Source organism: Perognathus longimembris, chromosome 2, assembly GCF_023159225.1.
Source record: "Perognathus longimembris pacificus isolate PPM17 chromosome 2, ASM2315922v1, whole genome shotgun sequence".
NCBI lineage: Eukaryota > Metazoa > Chordata > Mammalia > Rodentia > Heteromyidae > Perognathus > Perognathus longimembris.
The window spans coordinates 45,548,285-45,572,431 of NC_063162.1; the positions used below are offsets into that span (position 1 = coordinate 45,548,285).

At 49.7% G+C, this 24,147-nt stretch overlaps 1 protein-coding gene across 1 annotated transcript in view; it reads left to right on the forward strand.

The window, feature by feature from the left end:
- The window catches only part of Adamts14 (ADAM metallopeptidase with thrombospondin type 1 motif 14), a 65,166-nt gene that overhangs the window by 4,290 nt on the left and 36,729 nt on the right, over positions 1 to 24,147 (forward strand). The window contains exons 3-4 of the mRNA XM_048338951.1: positions 17,191 to 17,347; positions 21,462 to 21,652. Of these exons, the coding sequence (XP_048194908.1) occupies positions 17,191 to 17,347; positions 21,462 to 21,652 (348 nt within the window). The remainder of the gene's footprint in view (positions 1 to 17,190; positions 17,348 to 21,461; positions 21,653 to 24,147) is intronic.

The following is a 24,147-nucleotide window of genomic DNA, read 5'->3' on the forward strand; positions in this document are numbered from 1 at the left end:
GATTATTAATAGTAACATTTATTGACTAGTCATTACTATAGTAATTATTAATAATGACCAATATGAGAAAGATCACTAGAGTCTCTTGTATTGACATGATATGTAGATTATCAGCAGACATCTGATAGATGTCTGAGGTGAGCTGAGTTTTCCATTCTGTCCCCTTCTGCATGGTGTCCTCTGCCAGTGCTGGGGACCTCCCATGCCTTTCAGGACAGAATTGTGCTGAGAGATGACTGGAACACTTTATGGACCATGTATGGGTCCTGCCTCATGGCCAGGCCCTTGACCAGGTCCTGGGACTGCAGGGGTAAAAGTCAACACTCGGTTGTGTACTGGATACATTGGAAGTGTATCTAGTATTTACTCCGGTGTACCAAGAAGGTGGAGGTGGGGCACTGGTGGCTCATGTCTGTAATGCTAGCTACTCAGGAGGCTGAGATCTAAGGATTATGGTTCAAAGCCAGCTGAGGCAGGAAAGTATGTGAAACTTACCTCTAGTTGACCACCACAAAGCCAGAAGTAGAGGTATGGCTTAAGTGGTAGAGTACCAGCTTAGTGCAAAAAGCCGAGGGACAGCATTCAGGCCATGAGTTCAAGTCCCAATACTGGCTCTCCCATTACACCCCCCCACCACCAAAGGCCAATCATGTGTTCTCACTAATTTGTAGAATATACACCTAAAATGATGAAGAAGAAGAAGATGATGATAATGGGACATAAATGTAAATGGGAGATAACCTGGAGAAGGGGTCAACCAGAGAGGAGAAAAGGAAAGGATATTGAGGGGTGAAGAGGAACATGAAAACATTATATATTTATTTGTATAGACAGTATAATTAAACCCACCAGACATTATTTGTACAGAATTATCACAACTCCTTATATTACTAACATGCCAATTCAGAAAATAAAGTAAAACAATCAGAGGCTTAGCTGAGTCCCTGCAGTGTGTTTATAAGGTGGAAATAAAGGCCCTCCTCTCAACCCAACTGGTGGTAATTCTATTTCAGTGTATCAACCTGGCAGGCACGGACTCACTCCACTCCTAGAAGTGAAGCTGCTAGGGGAGAATGTGTGACCCCGGAACCACTTTGGTTGAAATCCCAGCTCTGCCATTTGTAGGTGGTATGCCCTAGGCAGCTACCCAGCTGTTCTGTGCCTCTGTTCCTGTATCTGCAACGTGGGGACATTAAAATCATCCCTTCGTAGAGTGGTCAGTGGGTAAAGGGCCGCATAGTACTGGTGACATGTCAGTTGTGACTATCAGAGGGGCTTCAGTGATACGTCCATGGGGTCCAAGGGAGTTGGCAGGGAGGAGGAGGAAATCCAGAGCATCCCATTTGCCTGACTGCTATCCCAGAGGGGCCATTGGGCCCTTAGCCAGACAGGCAGAGCCATACTACTCCCAGCCTTGCCAGGCCTGGATGCAGCTTGTTCTTCACCCCCAATGGGCCTGTGAGGGAATCTGTCAGCCTCTCACCTTCAGACTTCCCCTTGCTGAGTCCATCCCCTGAACCTGCACCTGCTCCAGGGGCCCTAATTCAGTTTCCCCTTGGATGACAGCTTCCTGACTGTGAGTGAGGGCCTGGAGCCATAGGCTAGAGTCAGCATGGGGGTGTTTGGCCCCTGCCAGATCCTGGAATGCAGATGACAAGGCTTTCCTGGGCAAGGAAGGCAGAATGGGTACATGAATGAGTCAGTCATCCACTGCTGTGTAACAAAGCATCCTAGGATGGAGGGACTTAATCAGCACTCCATGTCCTTCTTCACAGTTCTGTAGACTGCCTGACAGTCCCTCTCCTGGTTACTTTTAAGCTCTCTCTTGAAGGGTGGGCCAGAGGGTCCCAGCTGGACTCATTCACCTGGGTTTATGGTATTGGCTATAAGCTTAGTGGCCTCAGTTCTCCCCCTATGGCTCTTTTCCTCCACTGGGCAGCTTGGCTCTTTTGCCATAGTCCCTGGGCAGTATTTCAAGAGGGGGAAGGCAAAAATTACATGGCCCCTTAAGGCCTAGCTTCAGAAGTTGCTTCCTATTACTTCTGCACATTCTATTGTTCGAAGTGAGCCATGGGCCCAGAGTAGGGGACACAGATTTCATCGATTTCACCGCTTGAGGGGAGAAGCAGCAAAGTCTTCCTGCAAAGAGATGGCTCATATGGGACAGGAAGGGGCTGTTGCAGCCATCTTTGTACACATTCTTCCACATTGACATTCCTTCACAGTGACGGGGCCTCCCTGAGCCTCAGCCCTGCCTTTAGTGTAGACATGAGTCACTGATGTGCCAGGGACAAGAGATGGGAACATGTGCTGTCACTTTAAGAACACTGTGTCAGGGTGCACAGAAGTTCTCCTGCAGGCCCCTCTGACACCCACCCCAGGGCTCCTTCCCCTGCTCCCCAGAGGGCTGTTTGTCCTGGCTGTGGTCTGTGTGCGTGGAGCCCAGGGTCTGGGTGCTGGAAGAGCAGTCAGTCCCCAAGGCTGTCTGGTCTTGAAGACTTGACTCCCTGTCTCCCCGTGGCTGTGCCTTGCTGTCTGCTCTGGATTAATAGCTTATTTATGATATGGAATAAAAGCCAGACATCACCTCACTGCTGCTACTGCTGCTGCTGCTGCTGCTGCTGTTGCTGCTGCTGCTGCTGCTCTGGGACAGAGTGGCTTTTCCTTCCAGTGAGAGCAGGTTGGAGTTTTCTTTCTCCAGCAGTGGCTGAGGGTACTTGGAGGGTTGGGGCTGGGACAGGTGGAGGATGGAGCTTGCCCATCTGCCTCATAGCGAGTCCTCAGGAGTCCCAGCTTCCCAGGCTCCTGGCAGCTAGGGGCTTTCTGGGACAGCCACTTTGTATCTTAAGCTGGCCCCTGTCCTGTGCATGCCCTGTGGTGGGCTCCTACCCACTACCCTGGCCTTGGCCTGGGGTGGAGGTAGCTGTGGTGGGAAGAGTTCCCCGGGGGGCCTCTGCATCCTTCATTTTCCAACCGAGATCACCAAAGCTCAAAAAAAAGGGGGGGGGAGAAGAGACTCCCCCAGGGCCACCCAGCAGCCAAACACTCTTCTTCTCACCATCCTTTGTCCTGTCCCAAGATGATGAACAAGGACAGAGTCTATGTGAGCACTATCTTTAGACCATGAACCACATGAGGTCCAGTGGTAGCATAGCTATCCAGGACGGTGGATGCTGAAAGTGATTGTCCCCTGGGATCCCAGGGCCTGGTAGGGTTCTGAAGGAGGTGATTATGTGGTTTCCACTGCCAGGGGTGGGCTGTCCAACTTCTCTGTGTCTCATTGTCTTCCCTAAAACAAGGAGGCTGACTAAGAAACACATGGCAATGGACTGGTGGGTGGTATTTGATGCTAAAGTGTAACCTTCTGCTTTTTTTTTTGGTCCCAGAGAGTCACCATGGCTTCTGTTTTCTTCATTTTCAAAATATTGGAGGAACAGTAGGCTGCTGTTGTGTGCATATGACTTGGCATGGAACATTAAAAACCCCGCAGCCTCATGGACTCCCAGTAATTTGGCGGGGGTTGCAGGGGGATCTGCAGATGGGCTGCCGCAGGGAGAGGTCTGAAGGTGAGAGTTTGTCAGGACACATCTGGTTTGGATGTCAGTTTTATTCCTAGCAAGTTGCTGAAGGCCTCCATTAGTCTTTGAAGCCATTTACTTGTTTCCTCTGTCCAGAAACTGCTCTCCCTCCCTCCCCCACACTCAAGCCACGCCTCCATCCTCTACTTTCTACCTTCACTGTAGCTGGATTGACATGTGAGCACCCAACATGCCCAGACTTTCTTGTTGTTGTTGAGATGGGGGTCTCACTAACGTGTTCCCTTGAGCACCATCCTCCTGATCTCCACATCCCAAACAGCTGGGATCACAGGTATGAACCACCACACTCAGCTAGTGCTAGCAATCCTAAAGGGAAAGTGAATGGCATAAAAAGAACAAAAGCTGGGTGCTAGTGGCTCATGCCTGCAATCCTAGCTACTCAGGAGGCTGAGATCTGAGGATCACTTTTGAAGCCTGCCCAGGCAGGAAAGTCCGTGAGACACTTATCTCCATTAAACTACTCAGAAAAAAGCTGGAAGTGGCACCGTGGCTCAAGTAGTAGAGGGCTAGTCTTGAGCACAGATTGGCTCAGGGACAGAAGCCCCAAGACTGGCAAAAAAAAAAAAAAAAAAAGAATAACAAAGCATTGGTGCCATGAGCCTCCTGTTTGCTTGGTGGTGGGAATGATTAACCAAACTCATCACCCTTGTCCCACAGTCTACTCTTCTCTGGCAGCCTGCAAAAAAATCCAAGTCCACTCACGACATGTGTCCTCCTTCTCCACATAGTCCCTCCTGCTGTCCTCCTTCTGGGGACATCCAGGTATTGTCCCCAGCATTTTCTCAACCATGCCCTTACTTTAATCTCCTCTTTGTCCAACCTCCAGCCTCTTTATGCCTCTGCTTCTCTCTTTCCATGCTTCCCTTTGTGCTGCAAGTCTGTGAATTTGTTCTAGTCTCACCCTCCATACCTTAGTACAGTAGCTCTGTGCAAAGAGGAACTTTTGACTGCATGCCCAGCATCTAGACGTGGGCCTCTCTGCCGATCTCTCACCAGCAAATGACTTTGTGCTGCAGGAAAGGATGGAGGAGAGGCAGAATGAATGACAGATGTCTGATTGCGAACCCGGCAAACAGGCCTAGTGGCTGCCATGTGGGGTGTCCATGCTGATAACCTACAGACACACTGTGATGAGCTGTGATGAGTTCTGGAAATCTGGAACATATATACGCTAATGCTAGTGGCAGGATTTGACCACTTCCCACCCCGTGCAGAGGAGGCCTGTGCCACCTGGGTGGCAGTGTACTGTGGGCTCTTCGCGGGGCTAATGCAGGGCAAACACTGGTCTTTGAGTGTCTAGGGCCACACTACTTGCACTCTCCTATGCTGGCCCTGGGAATCTCTTCTCAGCCACTGCTGAGTCCCTTGTCTGTTACTCTCTGCAGCCTGAGTATTTGTCAGACTCCATGAAAACCATTTACATGAACAGTGGTGTGGTTTACAGCACTGTCTGATCACAGGGTTGGCTCAGAGGGGAGACCTGCTGGGACCCAGACCTGCCCGTCCCAATCCTGCCAAGGGGCTGGATATGACTTTACTCTGGTGCTGTCTCTTTCTGTTGGCTGGCTGGTGTCAAAGCTGTGGGCTACAGACTGCAGGACTTCCTTACAGGCAGCCGCTCATTAGCTCAGGGCCTGGCAGTCAGGCTGCCTCCTGGCATTCAAGGGCTGCTTCCTGTCTCCTCATCCCAAAGCCACAGCCAATACTCAGGGCCAAGCAGGGGGCCAGGCAGAGCTCCCGGCCCAAGCACGGTGGGCTGTAGTGGTGACGAAGTGGGAGAGGTTCCCAGCCACATGGCTCCTGGGCACTGGGGAATGGAAAGGGGTTGGCTGTGGACCTAGCGAGGTCTGCCTTGGCTCTGGCTGGGCTCCAGGGCAGAGCCTGCAAGGAAGATGAGCCTCTGATCACCTGCAGATGGGAGCTCTGCATTGCATCTGGGACAGGACCCCTGCTTGTAGGAGGTCTCCTGGGGGAGGGAGAGTGCAGGAAAGAAATCAAATGTGACCCATTGTCCCTCTTCCAAGCACACTTCCCTAGCTTTTGACCACCTGAGCACTTAGCTTTAGTTCATGCAAGAGGATCAAGTTAATGATTGTTGGGGTCTGAACGACCCCTTTCTCCCCCCAAGGGGAGAATGGTAACCACAAAATCTATGAAAGAGCACTCGGCCTGGCCCTCCGCCAGCGGAAGGCCAAAGGCGTGCTCACATAGGCAAGCGCTAAGTTGAGGAAAGGTTGCTGAAGCCTCCCCTCCCCCCAGTCCCCCCACGTGTTACCAAGAGCGGGGGCGAAAAGGAAGGCATCAGGGACACGCTGCGGTGGTGGGATGCGTCTCAAAGACTTTAATATGGAAAGGCACTTATATAGAAGTAATGGCGGGAAAGAAAGGGGGCTGGCCAAAGGGTCAGTCATAGGCTAAGGACCATGTCCATCAAGCGACATCACGAAACTTCCTTTGTGGGCGGGACAACCCCATCATGGTGGCACGCACGTGTTCACCTCCCAAGGGGCGGAGGCTTTCTCTTCCTGTTGAGGCCGGAAGGTGGGAGGGGCTCCTTCCCATTGTCCCAGGGCTGGGGGGAAGGACAGCCCCCAACAAATGATCACCTTCATTATCATCACTGATCCTCGGAAAACATCAGTCTACAGGTACTACAAATGATTGTCCTGTCTCCAGATTGGGTGGCCATGACATCATCAACTTACCATTGGCTGCCAGCAGATCACCCTCTTCTGAGCCCTTTTCTCTTCCTCCATCCTGCTTGGGGAAAATTATTCTTCATCCATAGAGAAGTTGAGATGGCACCGAGTTACAGATTGCATGTGGTCCTGTGGGCTTTTGATCTTTTTCAGCCACAGAGAGGTTCACAATGCAGGAGCTGTGCAGTGAAGCCTGCCTAGACTCCATCCTCTTCATCACACACAGATACACACACACACACACACACACACACACACACACACACGGATCGTCCATTCTTCTTTCTCTTGCACCTCCCCCCATTCCCTGAATCATGATGAGCTCCTGTTCTCTGTGTGAAAAGAGACACAGATGATTCTTCATATAGTCCATGGTTGGAAGCCTCTAGCACAAGTGTGCTACAAGAACTACAAGTGTGGTTCTCAGCACTGGCTGCACACCTGAGATCTGTTTGCATGCCAGGGGTGTGACCCAGGCAACAGTGGTTCTGCAAACCCCTCAAGTGATTGAATTGAGCATGCAGCCATAAGCCCCACTGCCACAGCTTCTGGGAAAGTCTGTCGTGTGCTTGACAGAGAAGCTGAGGTCAGGGGGTGGAGGATCAGGGAATCAGACCAAACGAGGAGGAAGAGAAGGCCCTAGCCTGCTGGGGGCCCACTCCAGGATGGATATTCCCTAGCCTTACGCTTCAGATGTGGAAACTGAGGCTTGGAAAGGGCCAGTGTCACACAGCTGGGAGGGAACCCCAGGTATATGTCCCTCGCCGATGCAGTCTCAATACCACTTATCAGGAAGGCATGACAGAAAAGGAGTGCTACTTGATGTTGCTGCTGTAGTTTGGATCTGAAGTATTCCCTAAAGGCGCTTGTGTTAAAGGCTTGGTCAAGAGCCTGTGGGAAATGGGGCCAAATGGAAGGAAGTTAAGTCATTGAGGGGTGTGCCTCTCCTTTTGCCTTATTCTGTCTTTGTCTCTGTCTTGCTGTCAGGAGACAAGCAGCTTTGATTCAGGTAGCAGCTGTGCTACCTGCTATGATGTACTGAGCTACCAGACACCAAAACAGTGGATCCAAATGTCTACTGGACGGAAACCTCTGAAACCATACATCAAAACAAACTTTTCTTCCTTCTAAACTAATGATCTCAGATATTTCGTCATAATGAAACTTGCCTGACGCAGTTAACTTCCTTTTTGGAACTTCTTTAGGGGAGAGGCATTGTATGATTCTTTCATGCTTTGTGCAGGATGGGCGTGCCATTGGAGATAAGGAAATCATTGAAAAGTTGGGAAGTACCTACAAATTTACAGAGAAAAAAAACTGTGTAAGATCACCCCACTCAGCACAACTCCCAAACAGCTGGGTACATTTCTGCCCCCTCCCCCCACCTCTTGTTTGCATGTATTCTTCCCAGGGTTATCTTCCCATTTACAGGCAGGGGATCTGAGCAGGTCAAAGCCAGGCCACAGTGGAGCCAGGAGTTAGGGACAGACCTTTGAATACTCCTATGCTAAGGGGGTGCTGCCAGCCCCGAGGGCACTGTCCCTTTCCTGAACCTCCGGGGCTCCCAGGCAGAATTGGAAGCATGCTGACGACCACCACAACAGTGAATACCACACTTCTGTAGCCCTCGCTGCATGCTCAGGACCACAGTAGCTGCTTTTGGTGTAATGCTTTCCTAGTGTCTACAAAATAGATGCCATGGTAATCTCGAAGCACAGGAATGATACACCACTTTCCAAGATGACCTGGGAGTAGCAGAGACAGGATTTGAATCCCAGGACTCTCTGGCTCTAGGGTCTGCACTTAGCCACCACACCTGCCATATTGCTCCTTCTCTGAGATGAATTCTTTGTGCAGATGGGCTGGGGGCCCAGCAAGACCTCAGTGACTTTTACCCAGCACCCCTCAGAGGTCCTGACCCTGAGGGAATGGAGTCTGCATGGGGGCTCTCGCTTCCTGCCCTGTTTCTTCCTGCCCTGGGGTCTGAATGCTTCTCAGTGTGGGGCATGGTTTAGTCTGCTAGGTGCAGGCAAGCACGGCTGTTTCTGCCCCATCTGCCACATGACGCCTTACCTCTGCCCATCCCCAAGGCTGCGCTCTGTCTGAAGCAGCTTGTAGACTTTTCTTGGCTTGGTTGAGCCCTTGGCTGCCCCGGGGCTCCAGCAGAGTCCTGTGGTTGGGGCTTCGCATCAGGTTTGAGTTACCAGGAACCTTGGCGTCTGCAGACTTTCATCTGAGCCATGTTGACTCACGCCTCCCCAGCAGCAAGCAGCCTTGCATGTCTTTCTTCTCACTGGATGCATCATAATTTTTATTAACAGCCTGGAGACACAATTTGTGTACCATGTAATTCACCCATTCAAAGTGTACAATTGAATGGATTTTAAAAAAATTATATTCATAGATATGTGCATTGTCTCTGCAGTCAATGTTAGAAGACTTCTATCACCTCATTAAAAAAAGTGTGTTTTTCCTTACTGTAGCCCCAGTGGCTATATTCTACTTTCTGTCCTATAAATTTTCCTATTCTGGACATTTCATATAAATATCCTCATATAATATATGACCTTTTGTATCTGTTTTCTTTCACTTGGTGGATTGTTTTCCTCTATGTTGAGTGTGTACCCAGTAGTTCTTTTTTCGTGGATACATAATATTCCATTGTATGGATACATACATCTCATTTATCCATTCTTTTTTGAAGGGCATTTGGGTATTTTCCTATCAATTGTGCTTCTAAAAAGTATCCACAGGGGCTGGGAATATGGCCTACTGGCAAGAGTGCTTGCCTCATATATATGAAGCTCTGGGTTTGATTCCTCAGCATCACATATATAGAAAAGGCCAGAAGTGGCGCTGTGGCTCAAGTGGCAGAGTGCTATCCTTGAGCAAAAAAGAAGCCAGGGACAGTGCTCAGGCCCTGAGTCCAAGCCTCAGGACTGGCCAAAAAAAATCCATGGACAAGGTATTGTGTAAACATATTTTTGTTTCTCTTGAATGTATACCTAGCAGTTGAATTTCTGGATTGTGCAATAACTCTGTTGACTCGTTTGAGGGACTGCAAGACTAATTTTCCAATCAGCTGTGCCATTTTCCACTGCCCACCCACAGTGTATAGGGGTTCCAATTTCTCTGCCATCTTGCCAGCATTTGTTATTAACTAACTTTGATTCTAGCCATCCTAGTGAGTGTGGAGTAGCTTTCCATTGTGGTTTTGATTTCTCTGACGACTAATGATACTAATACCTTTACATGTGCTTTTTGACTATTTTTTTGAGAAATGACTGCTCAGATTCTTTGCCAGGGTTTAAATTGGATTATTTGTCTTTTATTATCAAGTTGTATGTTGTATTTTTTAAATAATGTGTTCCAGGTACAAGTTGCTTCCCAGGGAGCAGGGGTTGTTCTGTTTCTTGTTGCTTTTTGCACCTGCCTCCCAATCCCATCATGCCTAGTGCACAGTAGGTGCTTCTTAACAGATGTGGGGACATGTTGAGGGAGGGATCTGGGCCACCATGAAGGGTCCTGGCAGGAGCTCTGTTCCAGCATGGGGGTGGAGCTGTCCCTCCCTTGTCCTGGCTCAGAGGCACTGGCCCAAGATAATCCATTAAGAGAGTCTGGACTCTGCAGGTCATGTTGGGGGCTGCTAGCAGCTGAACTTACTTTCGGAACCACCAGGGGTTGTGGGACTTGATCCTTGATCCACCGCTCCCCTTTGAATTTTGGCTTGAGCACCTAATTGAGAAAGGTGCCATTTGCAGAGATGGAGAAGATGAGGAGGAGTGAATCCAGGGTAGAACCCAGAGCTCTGCTGTTGAGTGGGAGGTGCCCAGTGGAGATCAAGGATTCTATCAAGGGAGTTGTTGGATAAAATTCTGGGAAGAGGGGCTGGGAATATGGCCTAGTGGTAGAGTGCTTGCCTTCCATACATGAAGTCCTGGGTTTGATTCCTCAGCACCACATATATAGAAAAAGCCAGAAGTCGTGCTGCAGTTCAAGTGGCAGAGTGCTAGCCTTGAGAAAAAAGAAGCCAGGGACAGTGCTCAGGCCCTGAGTCCAAGCCCCAGGGATGGCAAAAAAAAAAAAAAAAAAAGTAAAGTAAAAAGAATTCTAGGAGGAGCCAGAATCATGGGAATTATCTGCTAACAGGAAGGTTAGGGAAATAGGCAGGGAAAGCTCAGGGTTAGAGGAGATCAGGACAGGAAAATGATTGCCAGATTGGACCATATGGCAGTCAAGTGAGCAGCTGGCTCCCAGGAGGTGGTGGTGACTGGAGAAGACCACTGAGGTGGACAGGGAGGCAGTGGTGTAGATCGCCCTTTCTGCTATTCAGGGGAGCAGCAGGTGGACAGGGATGGCAGGGCAGGGATCCTGAGGATGCAGACACTTTGTGCTCTTGGCTGTTGAGAGCAGTGCGGGAGAATGTTTCACTACAGGGGAGGAGAGGAGAGGACCAACTGTGGAAGGGAGGGAGCCCGAGGCAGTGTTAGATGTCTGGAGCTGATGTATGATGTGTGGCCACTGCTTTCCCTTGAGCAGTGGGCAACCGTGGGTCATCTCCATCAATGTGTGGACATGGAGGGGAAGACCAAGACAGAGAAGCTTCTTTTTTTTAAATTTTTATGGTGCTTATAAGGGTGATGTACAGAGGAGCCCCATTTCATAAGTCAGGTAAAGCATACATTTCTTTTTGGAAAATGTCACCCCTTCCCTCACTGTCTCCCAGTTTTCCCCTCCTTCCTGCTCCGACAAGTTTTTTTTTTTTTATCATAGTGTCTAGTGAGCACTACAGCTGCATTTATTCACCCTCTGTCCCCCCATTTCTGTTCCACAAAAGAGCTTCTTTGGGATAACAAGATGTGGGGAGAGAGGAAGAGAATTAATGGGCATTTGCAAGAGAATTATAGTGTATTAGATGAGAAGGTCCAAGATGGTGAGATGGGAAATGAGGGCTGGGAGGAGTGGACATCAGGAGCCCAGGCCTTGGAGGTCTCTGTGAAGTTTAATAAAGGCAGGGTTGGATGTGCAGTACCGTGATGGGCGGGGAGGGGCTCAGAGGTTTCAAGCTGAATTTGCTGGAAGCCTAGAGCCTGAGACAGTACAGCTGACTAAGGTGTGCCCCAAACCTGAGTTCAGACCCAAGGCTATACTCCTGGGGAGCTAATGGGATGGCTGGCTGGGAAGTGGCCTCTCCTCTGGGGAGACCTCAGATGAGCTGACAGTGCAAGGAGAAGGAAGAGAAGATCTGACCCACTCACAGCTGTTTCCTGTGGAGCCACCATCTTCAAATGGGCCCTCTATCCAGACCTTCTGAAGGAAGAGGTCCAAGTGGGCAGTGAGGGAACTAAGGATCACTCCTTCCAAAAAAGCCTGTTGCTGTGGATTTTTTGTTGTTGTTGTTGATGTTGTTGTTTTTGCTCAGTCATGGGGCTTGAACTCAGAGCCTGGGCACTGTATTCAAGGCTGGTGCTTTACTACTTGTAGACACAACTCCACTTTTTTTTTTCTTTTGGTGGTTAATTGGAGGTAAGCGTCTCATAGACTTTCCTGCCCGGACTACATTGAACTACCATCCTCAGATCTCAGCCTCCTGAGTAGCTAGCCTCCTGAGCTGAGTAGCTCCTGAGTAGAAGTGTTGGCCACCAGTGATACCCCGGCTAGTAGCAACGGTGTCAAAGCTATTTGCATCTGTTAGATTGCATGCTGGGTTCTTGCTCACTGCCTGACAAGGCACAAATGGAGCCTTGTCCTCAGCTAAGCTTGCATTTTCACTGTCACAGAACATTTTCCAATCTTTAGGGCCTATGGCCCTCCTGAAGATTCCTTTGTTGGCTCAATGAACCCTAATCTACATGCATGTTCATGTAGTTTTAGATAAACATGCTTACACATACACATGCTCACAAATGTACAAATTTCAAACTAATCAGGCTTTGATTATCTACTAAAATCTTGTGTCCTTGCCCTGACTGTAGACTACTTCTAAGGACTACCTGAACATGCTCCATTTAGGCCCCACAGCAGGACATGAAGGTGATTTCTAAGCCACGCCTTCTTCAGCCCCCCTGGGATTTCATCTTGGACCTAGAGGCTTTCCTTGAGGGGAACCTACAAGGCAAACACTCACTTAGCATGGCTTGGAGGCCCCTGGATGAAGAGACTGGAGAGGCTGTTGGCCTTGGTCACTGAAATGATGTCGCCAGTTACGCTGGAAAATTCAAGCCATCTTGCTGCACTCCCCACTCCTCATCAGCCACCCCCCCTTCCAGGAAGGACACTTGAGAAGCAACCACATTAAAGGGAACTGAGGACAAGGCTGGGTGGCCAGGCCTGCCTGTTGGAGAGTTTCTATCCGGGGAGGGACTGGCTGAGGCCTATGTGGTGTGAAAGCCTCCATTGGCTGTAATGAGTGGTTCTTTATTTTGTTTTAGTGCATGAAGAAGCTCTCTCTAGTACATATTTCTTACTTATGTACTATTTGCAAAAAAAAAAAAAAGCAAGCAAGAAAGAAAAGAAGGTATGGAAGAGATATAGTTGACATTTATTTTCCAGCCTATCAGAATTTCTTTTCCCCCTTATCCAGAAATTTGATTTGATTTTAGTACTTTAAAATTAGCTACCACTTTTCAGAAATATAAACATCTCATAAATTGGGAGACTGGAGTAATTTGGTGAGGAGGCAGGGAGCCAGGAGGTCTGCTTGCCAGTCTGTCTGCCTCGCGTGGTGCCGGGTTTCCTGGCCAGGGCAGTGATTCAAGGGAACTTGGGCCAAACCTCTTATTATGCAGAGGGGAGACCCAGGTCCTTGGGAAAGGGGCCAGGCTTATCCTGCCCAGGTAGGTTTTGACAAAGGCTAATAAAAACTGGACACAGCTGCTAGGCCAGGCCAGTTTTCTATCCCCTCACCAGAAGGAAGTCTCAGCCCCATGGGGAGAGAGCCCAGAGCTGGACACGCTGTAGTCATCATGAATAAAAGGGACAAGGACAGTCTCTGAGGAGCTTCTGTCCTTGATGCCTGAAGGCTCAAGGGACCTATGGTCACAAACAAAGGGAGAAATTCCTTCCCTGGTTGCTGGGTCTAGGTTGCCTGTTCTAACAGTTAACTGAGGCAGGGAGACAGATCTATGGCATTCCCTCAGGAGGCATGGGGGTGGGGCAGTTGACCCTACCCACGTATGATACCCACTGGTGTCATGGTGGTGAGATGAGGAGCATGTGTGTGTCCAAGGACCAAGAAGCCTTTTAGGCTGAGGGTTAAGGAGTCTGCTGGGGAGGTCCTCTCTTCTCTCTTCCTCCTCTCTCTCTCCTCTCCCTTCTCTTTTGTGCCAGTACTGGGCTTGACTCTTAGGGCCTTGTGATCGTGTGTGTGTGTGTGTGTGTGTGTGTGTGTGTGTGTGTATGTGTGTGTGTGTGTGTTTTCTCTCAAGGCCAGTGCTTTACAACTAAAGCTACACGCTCATTTGCAGATTTTTGGTGGTTAATTAGAAGTCTCATGGACTTTTCTGTCTAGATTGGCTTCAAACCAGGATCCTCAGATCACAGCCTCCTGAGAAGCTAGGTGTAAGCCGTCTGTGCTTGGCTTCCATGCCTTTTTATTTTGGCCACATTGGGGTTTGAAATCAGGATCTCATGCTGACTAGGGAGTTAATCTACCTCTGAGCCATGCCTCCAGCACAGTTGTACACACTGGTTATTTTGCCAAGGCATATGCCTTGACTGCAATTCCCTCCCTTCTTCCCCCCCTCCCCCCGCTTCTTTTTTTTCCTGTTGATTTGTTTCCTGTCATGATGGAGAAGATATGCAGGCCTGTGCTACCACACCCAGCTTCTTTCATTGAGATGAAGGTGGTTTTTTTTTAAATTAAAAAATTTTTTTTGCTTGTGCTGGCCTGGAAATGTGATCCTCCTAATCTAAGCCTCTTACATAGCAGAGATGATGGATGTTCTGCTCTGTTCATTTTATGGGCGCGTGCCGCTGTACTGAATCTCCTCTGTTCTCCCATCTGTGGTGGAAGTGGGGTGGCTTCCATAGGAGGGTTTTATCCAGAGGTAGGAAGTGAGCATCTTTGCTCTGCAAGCTCAGAGCAGAGCAGAGGCCCAGAAAAGGTCTTTTCCTTTGTTCCCAATGGCCTCATGGACAGACACAGACTCGGAGAGGGTTCCAGACAACATAACCTAGTGGTTAAGCATCATGTGTTGTTATAGTGCTGATACTTGTGTGACTTGGGGGAAAGTTTTTAAAAAATCTTTCTGAGTTCTATTTACTCATCCATGAAATGAGTCTAGTATTAGTGTCTGTATCACAGTGCTATGAAGATGAAATACTTTAATATAATATATGCAAACCTAAGGATAGTCACTATTATTAATTGTGATAGTGATAATAGGCTTCATAATGGGTAAAATGTAGGAACATGTGTTTCAGCTTAATGAAATGTTGGTGTGTCTCTACACAAAATATGTTGCATCCTGGGGAAGGATGTTTTCTGTCACTGGAGGCATTCAAGCAAAAGCGGCTTCCTGGCTGCTTCTCTTGTTTAGGCAGGAAGCCTCAGGACTGGGGCAGGCACAATGCTCTTGAAAGGTCTGTGGTCCACGATTGTGGCTTACAGCTTGGCTCTACATCATCGAGATCATTCTGGAAGCTGCATGTCTCTTGTGAGCCATGTGAATTCATCAGGGCATAAAGCAGGGAATGCCAGAGTTTGAAGGATCCTCTGTGCCGTCCACTGAACAAGTTCGAGAATAGGGGCAGGCTTTGGTGAAGAGGCAAGTGTAGGAGGAGCAGACTGGCCAAAGTTTTCTGCTTTCTTCTCTAGGGAATTCTCTGCCAGGTGGCTTCACGATGTTCGAGGAACCAAGATGACATAGACCACCAGCCTGGGCCAGCCTGCTTGTGTGAATTTGGCCTTGGCAGGCCTGTACCGGAAGGGTCTCTTGTTTTGCTTGTCCTAGGGGCAGGACCAGCCCCCACTGGGGATCAGACAGGGGTACAAGAAGGAAATGGAAGCGGTGCAACCACAGAGCTGCCATAGCTGTACCTTCTGCCTACAATGTTAAAGACAGGCTTCCCTTGGCGGTCCAGAGTAGTGGAGGCTCTTGGATTTGGCCATTACTTCTTGCCCAGGCGAAGCCTTTCCTGCTGAGCCTGAAGATCTGCCTGGTCCTCGACACTGTCCTTCAGGTCCCCACATCTTTGCCTTTCTGGTGAAGGGGTCTGGCAGCAGCTGCCAATTTCACAGTGCTATAACAGCTTGGACCAAGCACAGCTCTTCGTTGGACTGTGTACCTGAGTCTGTGAAGGAAGGTCTCTCTGATGGCAAGGGGTAGGGTGGAGATGTGCTGTAAGCATAGAGCATATGTAGGTTGCTGGTGCTACAGGAGCAGAGGGCATTTGGGTCCCTCTATTTTAGTCCTTGCTCCTATCAAAATTTGTCACACATGCTCCTTTGGGCTAGAGGGTTCAGATTGAATTTCTTGCTCTTGTAGCCAGGATCCTGATGCATACATACTTAACCCTCAGAGCCACCTGTAGATGTCTAGTCACACCTGCCACAGCAATGGGAAGGATATGCCTTCTCTTTGACTCCCCTCTAGAAGTTGATCAACTCATAGCTGAAGGCTGGGCCTGATTTACTTGTCTCCCTCTGCCCAGGGCACATGGCAGATGTACTTTAAACCCATTTTAACAAGTACATCAGGGCTGGGAATATGGCCTAGTGGCAAGAGTGCTTGCCTCACATACATGAAGCCCTGGGTTCGATTCCTCAGCACCACATATATAGAAAATGCTAGAAGTAGCCCTGTGGCTCAAGTGGCAGAATGCTAGCCTTGAGCAAAAAGAAGCCAAGGACAGTGCTCAGGCCCTGAGTCCAAGGCCCAGGACTGGCAAAACAAACAAACAAAAAACAAAACAAAACAAAACAAAAAGCACATCAGGGCTTTTACAGACTGTGGAAAAAATCACCCAATCACCTGATCACCTGATCACGCAGCTCCTGGGGAAGCATCACTGCGATGCTACCATCTTTCCCTGGAGTGCTCCTCAGCCTCCTCGCCGAGTCTATGATGGGGAACAGAGGCAGCCTCTTGGTTGTGTGATCCAAAGTGATGTTTTTCAATTTCACCTACAAATATGAAGAGACATGACCAGGGCTGGCTGTTGCTGGGATGGGGTTCAGAGGTCTCAGGGGGCTTCCCTGAGAAGCAAGCTCAGAGCAGGCTGAGCTGGGAAGCGGGTGGAATGGAGCTGTTTTTAGTGACTGTTTTTTTAATTTTATTTTTAAGGAGTTCGAATGGAGTGGGTTAGGTGAGCTCATAAAGAGTTCCCTCAGGCCCTGCTGTGTGTTCACAGCTGCCTACCCGGAGCCTGCTAACACAGTGGCCACTCAATAGACGTTTGTTGAATGAATGAACCAGTTCCACAGATATTTATTTATTAAATATCGCCAGCTATTTTCCGTGTGCTGTGGTAGGGTGGGTTGGCCTTCTGCTTTATAGAGATGACGTGGGTGGGCGTGTGTCTACGCGTGCCCAGGCACACGTAGATTAACGCACATCTATTTATATGTTTCATTGTTCTCTTTGATTATTGTCTTCATTGGTGGCTAGCACAACATTTTCGGGGAGGCTTGGCCAAGGTTATTTTTTTTATGTTTCTATTTCCAAGGCCAAATACACGATCATTTTGAAAGTAATATTTTGATGTAGACAAAATGGGATTGAAAGCAGTGAGCTTGCAATGGGCTAAGCCTCCCTTTCTCTTCCCCTCCCTTTTCTGCCTGAGAACTTGCTAGAATCCTAGGGCTCCCCTATTTGCATGTGCCTGTCCTGTGCCAGGCACTCACTCTTCCCCTCTCTTCTTGCCTTCTCTTGCTCACCGCATCCCTGCAGGCAGGCCTCATCCGCACTGGCAGCACCGACTACTTCATTGAACCTCTGGAGCGGGGACAGCAGCAGGAGGAGGCCAGCGGGAGGACACACGTGGTGTACCGCAGGGAAGCCGTCCAGCAGGAGTGGGCAGAGCCTCATGCGGACCTTCACAATGAAGGTAGGTGGTGGGTAGAAGCTCCGAGTGCTACTTATGTCCACGGTTCTGGGGTGACCTTTGACCTTGAGCTCTCAGTGCATGATTTCAGTGTTCTCATCTGTAAAACAGCACTGTCCAGCAGAAAAGTCTCATCGGGGCTGCTATAACTGGCTGGGGGCAGAAGTTAGAGGACCTGAGCCGTAGCCCTGAACCATGGTCCTCAGGGCTCCAGTGATACTGCGGGAGGAGGGAAGAGAGCCGCAGAATTGAGTTCAAGTTATCTCTGAGCTTAAGCAGAGGTAGAATGACTACCATTGGTTCTTCCCCCCTGAAAATCAAATGTGCATTGTTGGAGTCCCAGCAAGGAGGTTTGTGGAGGCCCTTCTGGGAAGCTGTGTGGTGTTCAGGCAGCATGGGGCCCAATGGATCATTGTGTGTGTGTGTGTGTGTGTGTGTGTGTGTGTGTGTGTGAGAGAGAGAGAGAGAGAGAGAGAGAGAGAGAGAGAGAGAGAGAGAGAGAGAGAGAGAGAGAAAGAGATAGGGCTTGAACTCAGGACCTGGGTGTGATCCCTGAGCTTTTTCGCTCAAAGCTAGCCCTACCACTTTAAGCCACAGCTTCACTTCTGGTTGTCTGGTGGTTAATTGGAGATAAGAGTCTCAGACTTTGCTGCTCGCGCTGGCTTTGAACTGTGATCCTCAGACTTCAGCCTCCTGAGTGGCTAGGAGTACAGGCGCGAGCCACTGGCACATGGAACCCAATTGATCATCATTATAGCCTGCCTCTGATTCTATCTACCTTGTGACCTGAGGCAAGTGCCTTAACATCTCTGAGCCTCACATTCTTTGCCAGTGAAGTGGCAGTAGTAAGAGTCTACCTGTCTTGATGAGGGGATATAGAAAACTCCCAGCATGCAGCATGAAGTACAGCAGGGGCTTGAGAAATGGGAGCTCTTGTGAGAGTTACCGAGGTAACCACTGGCAGTTAAGGGGTGGGGTGCTGTGTGCCCGGTTGCCAGCTCATGGGGTTACATCCTGGCAGACTTTGGTTGGGTGAAAGAGACAGAGTAAATGGCAGGTGCTGCTTTGGGCCAGCTTCATAAGCAGACTTAGCTTTGTCATGAGGCCCCTTTGAACAAGAGGTAGTGACGAGGGCTGGGTGGAATCTGGTCCTGAGTGGACACACCCTGTGCCAGGGCCCTGCAGGGCTGGGCCTCTTTAGAAGGAATGCCTGGAAGCTGTGTGTCCCCTATACAGTGCCTCCCTTGGAGCCCCAGCTGCTCCCCAAGTGTTGCTGGTAGAGGAGCAGTGGAAGGGGCTGTGGTGCTGGGGGTGGAAGCAAAAGGTTGGGAGGAGACTTAGAGGACGGGTGTGGGTTTAGGAGCTGGCTGGTGGAGGGGCACCATCCCTTCCACATGACTGGGAGTGATGTGTCTCCCTTGGACCCCACTGGGCCTGGGCACTGTCCCTGAGCTTGAGTCACTGATGCCGAACTCAAAAGACCCTTTTGATCTCCCTTTTTGGGGAGAGGTCCTGGGGAGCTCTGGTCTTTTGAGGTGGGGCCCTGGGGAACTCTGGGCCCCAGACCATGAGCCTGGAGGTGGACTCTCCACCTGGCCACACAGATGAACGCTAGGAAGCTAAGAACTTGCAATTGGAGTCTGGGGAAACATGGCAGACCGTCTGAGTTTCAAGGCACCTGGCTGAAGCTCCTGTGTGCCAGCCGCTGGGGCTGGGGCTTGGCCATCTCTGGTCCCTTGTTAAAAAGACAACAGAAGGCTTTCTTGAACATGGCACCTCGGATGAAGCCAGCAGGGGCAGGGGTGGGGAGTGCAGCCCGGAGGAGGCTTTGCTCTGTGTGCTGGGCCCACTTCTTGGCTTGTCGGGATATGCTGGCCTTTGAGGGTCCCCTTCATCCTGGGGTCCCCTCTCTGCTTGGGCCCATCCTGTACATCTCTTTCTCTTCTGGTCTGACCATTCCTGGTGGCCCTCCTCTCTGCAGGCTGTGGATCCTGGAGGACTGATATCAAGGGGTCACCTCACCTCAGAGCCCTTCTCCCAGTTTGCCTGGGGGAAATTTGGGCAGCACCAGAGCCTCCACCATACTGCTTGCTAGCTGAGCTATGTCAAGGGAGGGGCTGCCTGACCCCGGCTCTGCCATGAAGGGCTTCCATGTCTACTGAGAACTGACACTCGGCTACAGCTTTGATGGCTGCTTCCTGAATGGAGTATAAGTATACACATATACTCATCCCCACATACACAAGCACACACACAAGCAACCCCGTGTACCCTACGCTCTCTCCTCCTACTCCTCTATACACTCACATACTCTTGCACATTCCCCACATTTGTTTTTTTTTTTTTGGCCAGTCCTGGGCCTTGGACTCAGGGCCTGAGCACTGTCCCTGGCTTCTTCCCGCTCAAGGCTAGCACTCTGCCACTTGAGCCACAGCGCCGCTTCTGGCCGTTTTTCTGTATATGTGGTGCTGGGGAATCGAACCTAGGGCCTCGTGTATCCGAGGCAGGCACTCTTGCCACTAGGCTATATCCCCAGCCCATCCCCCCCACATTTGTTAACACATCTCCCTACACACATTCACATTCACATCACATCTACCTATATTCATGCTAACGCGAGACACACACACACATACACACACACACACACACACACACACACACACACTCATCTCATTGGGTCTCCAAGAAGAGCATGGCAAGAGACAGGGCCTACTATTCCATACTAGGTCCTCAGGCTTCCCTGAACCCTGCCTTGGCCTCAAGCTGTGTTCCAGATGCCTCTCCCATGCCCCCCCCCCCCCATTCAATCCAGGCTTGCTCTGGGTTACTCCTTCCCCTCCCCTATGTCCCTCCTAAGAAAAGAACTGGGTGTGAACAGGGCTCATGCTCTTATAGCTAGCTAGAGCTCTGGCTCTCAGCCAGCCTGGGGCTCAGGGCTGCTACTACTGATGGTAGTGGTGGTGGTGATTTTTTTTAAGCCCTGAGGATTAAAAAAACCCCAAACACATCATTTAAACAATTTGGGGATAATGTGGTGCTATTTAATTTTATCTGTATCGAATTCCAGAACATTTCCATCACCTCCACAAAACTCTCTGTACCTATTAGCAGTACCTTCCTTTTCTCTTCTCCACCCTTAGTCTGCTTCCTATTTCTGTAGATTTTCTATCTAGAATGTTTCCTTCTAAATGGAATCATGTAATGTGAGTCATTAGCCACTGGCTTCTTCCTCTTAGTGCATTTTCAAAGTTCACATGATGACATACTGTAATATTTCACCCATTTTGATGACATAGTAATATTCCACCACCTGTTAGTTGTCCATTCCTCTGTGTGTGTATATTTGTATACACACATATGCATATTCAGGTGGTTCCTATATTGGGGCTATTTGTGATCATGCTTTGGGTGTTCACAATACTTACTGTAAATGCTTGCACTTAAGTTTCGTGGGGACATATGTTCCATTCCCATGGACCTAGGAGTGGAATCCTTGGGTCATGTGGTGACTTAATATTCAAGGTTTGCGGGGAGTGCCAACTGTTTTTTGAGGTGGCAGCAGCAGCATTTTCCATCCATGTGGGGCTTTTAGAGTGGGCTCCTCCCCCTCAGCTCCACTCAGCTGCTAAGAAGGAACTCTAAGAAGCCCTAAGAGGGTGTGGTAATGGAGGAGGCGAATCATGCCATTCACCACTGTGGGACCTAGGATGAGTCAGGTGTCCTTTTTGGACTCCTTTAACAGATCTGCCAGGGAGGGCTTCTAGAAGTCTGGTTCAGTTTTCTATGTAACCAGTTGCTGCTTGCATGCTGGGGTGACTATTTTTTACTCTCCTGCTCCATGGGACGAGCCCTTGCCCCTTGACCTCCTCACTGAGGAACCTTTCTATCTTCTCCCAGGGATTTTTCTGAGCTGTGGGCTCACCATTGAGTCCCTCATGCCCAACAGGTTTCAGAATTAACATTTTTGGATTAGGGTGCTCAATTGGCATAGGCTATGTAAATATTCCAGAACCTGAAAAACTGTTCCCAAGAGTCTAAGTAAAGGGACCCTCCATCTGTAGGGTGTGGCTACCATTAAATTCTTATTATGTCTCCTTTCCTGTCTTGGTTCCAGCCTTTGGCCTGGGTGACCTTCCCAACCTGCTAGGCCTGGTTGGGGAGCAGCTGGCTGACCCAGAGCGAAAGCGGCGGCACGTCCAGCCAGGCAGCTACAGCATTGAGGTGCTACTGGCAGTGGATGACTCGGTGGTTCGTTTCCATGGCAGGGAGCACGTGCAGAACTACGTCCTCACCCTCATGAACATTGTGAGTGTCCCTGTGTCCCCGGGTGGGGTGGCCAACAGCACTATGCAGAGATACATGATCCTGTCACAGGCACATGGGTTTCTCAAGGAATTTCAGAAACTCAGCTTTCGAAAAATATTTGTTTTAGAAGGTACTTATGGAAAATTTAAATCCCCAGTTTTTAAATGTTAAAAGAAAGGACCACCGTGAACGCAAGTAGAACATAGCTACATGGCACATTTGGCCTGTGGGCTCCAGGGCCACTCCTCCCAGCCATAGGGCAGAGAGGAGGGAAAGCAAGGAGGAGGGGGTGAGGTGGCATGGAGCTAGTGCACACTCGCTCTTCCGGCTGATGCCTGTACCTGGGTGCCTGACTCTGGGACTCTGGATGGATGGGAACCAGTCTGGTGAAGTGAGACCTTAGGTGAAGATAGCACAGGTTCAGGCCCAATGTTGGGGAGAGGGTAGCACCCCAGGCCCTCCCACAGAAAGCCCAGAGGAGATGGTTGTGAGGAGCTGGGGGGTCAGGCCTAGCTCAGCAGAGACGCTGTGTAGTCCAAACAAGAAGGAGGTGAGTGATGGCACAAAGGGGCAGGTGGCAGATCGGCAAGAGGGGCAGGGCAGAGTCCCTCTGCACGGAGGAAGGCAGTGGCCTGTCTTACAGGTCCATCCAGAATTTGAGAGCTGAGAGGGGATGCACACACACTCATGTGTACACACACACACACACACACACACACACACTCATGCATAGGGGTGCCTGGAGAATCTGAGTGGTGCCCCTTTAGAAAGCTAAAGTTTCTGGCCACCCACGAGCCTTTCCTGACCTTCAGGCTAGGGTCCTCTTGACCTGTTTGAAGAGAATAAAGAAGCTGGATGAATGTATTCTCATGCAGACCAAAAGATAATTTCAGATGGGTCAAGACTGTGGCAAAATCAACTCATCCTCAGGGTAACACAGACAGGCTTTGATGGATGTGTGACTAATTGCAAGCTGTGTTAGTGTCTCAGCTGGAGCTCAGGCCCTGACCATGGCCCTTTTGCCTTTGTGACCTGGGGGAAAAGTGACTAACCTAACCTTCTCAAGTATCTCATTCTGTACTTTAGTTATTATTTCAATTTTTAAAAATTAGTTTGTTTTTGAGTGCCAGCACTGGGGTTTGAACTCAGGGCCTACGTGCTGTCCCTGAGTTTTTGTGATCAAAGCCAGCACTCTACCACTTGATCCCAAGCTTCATATCCAGCTCCCTTTTCTGTGATGTTCTAATTCTGATTGACTGCTCTGTAGGACCAGTTCTGGTCACTAGAAACATGAGGCTGATTCCTATTCCCATAGATCCGTGGCCAGAGACAAAAGAAGTTTCTCCTTCAGTTCCCAAGCAAAAATTCTCAGGCAGAAAGGACTTTGATTGGCCTAACTTGGGTCACATGACCAACCACGGGCCCAGTTTCTGTATGTGTAGAGTACAATGGTTAACCTCCCTGTACCTCTGCTTTTTCATAGTGGTATCTTTTCTTGTATTTATCACTGAGGTTAAATATGTGTATAGTATTTAGTATGTGCCTAGTGTTGGGTAGTTGTCTATCAATATTACTAGCTGTAGTCTTTATCTTTGTGAATGTATAGGTAAGTTATTCTTTGATCCTCTATAAAGTCCTTTGAAGGGAGGGACTTGGTCTTACTCCCTTCAGAAGTAGTGTCTGAGACCTGATAGGTATCTCAGAGAAGCAGGTGGTTGGTATCCACACACATGGGCAAATGAAAAGGCAGCAGAGTTCTGCCTGCAATGCTGGCATGAGCGAAAAGGTAGGGCCCAAGATCTGCCACAGGGAATGAATCTCCAGGGAGGGGCAGGTGCTGGAAAGTCTGGCCCTGACATCTCTGTGTGGACGGATGCCTCTGCTTACCTCCTTAGATTCTAACTTGTGGTTTGGGACACAAGCGCAAAGGCTCACTTGTGGAGCTGTCTGAGGAAGGGAAAAAGGGAAGGATGGCCATGAATGTGCTCACGTTTACCTCCCCGGAGCACCTGACCACCCACCTGGCCTCTACAAACCACAGGCCCAGCCTAGAGCCATACAGCTGAGTCTGTACTCATTGGTCAAGCTGAGAACCAGCTTGGGCCATAAAGAGAAGAGCAGTGAAGATGCCTGAGAGGACTGGGCACCTGGCTTTGCATCCAAAGCTGGGGCTGAAGCTGTAGGAGTGTGAGCCCGGCTGGGTGGCAGCCCCAGGCTGTGTCTCATTGGACAACTTTGCCCATGGTGTCTGCCCCTCCTCCCTGGGCTAGCACAATGTACTGTCTATCCTGCAACCAGATATCTTTTATGATCTTGCCAGGACAGCCCTGGCCCCGGAAATCAGGTTCAATGTGGTCATAGGCAGATGGGCAGGAGCAAAGAGACACACCTTTCACTGGCTTTGTGGAGGTCTCCAGGGGGAATCTGCACTTCACAAAGACAGACGCCTCACACAATGGACAGGAAGAGCTGGGGGTCTCCTGGGTAGGAGAAGC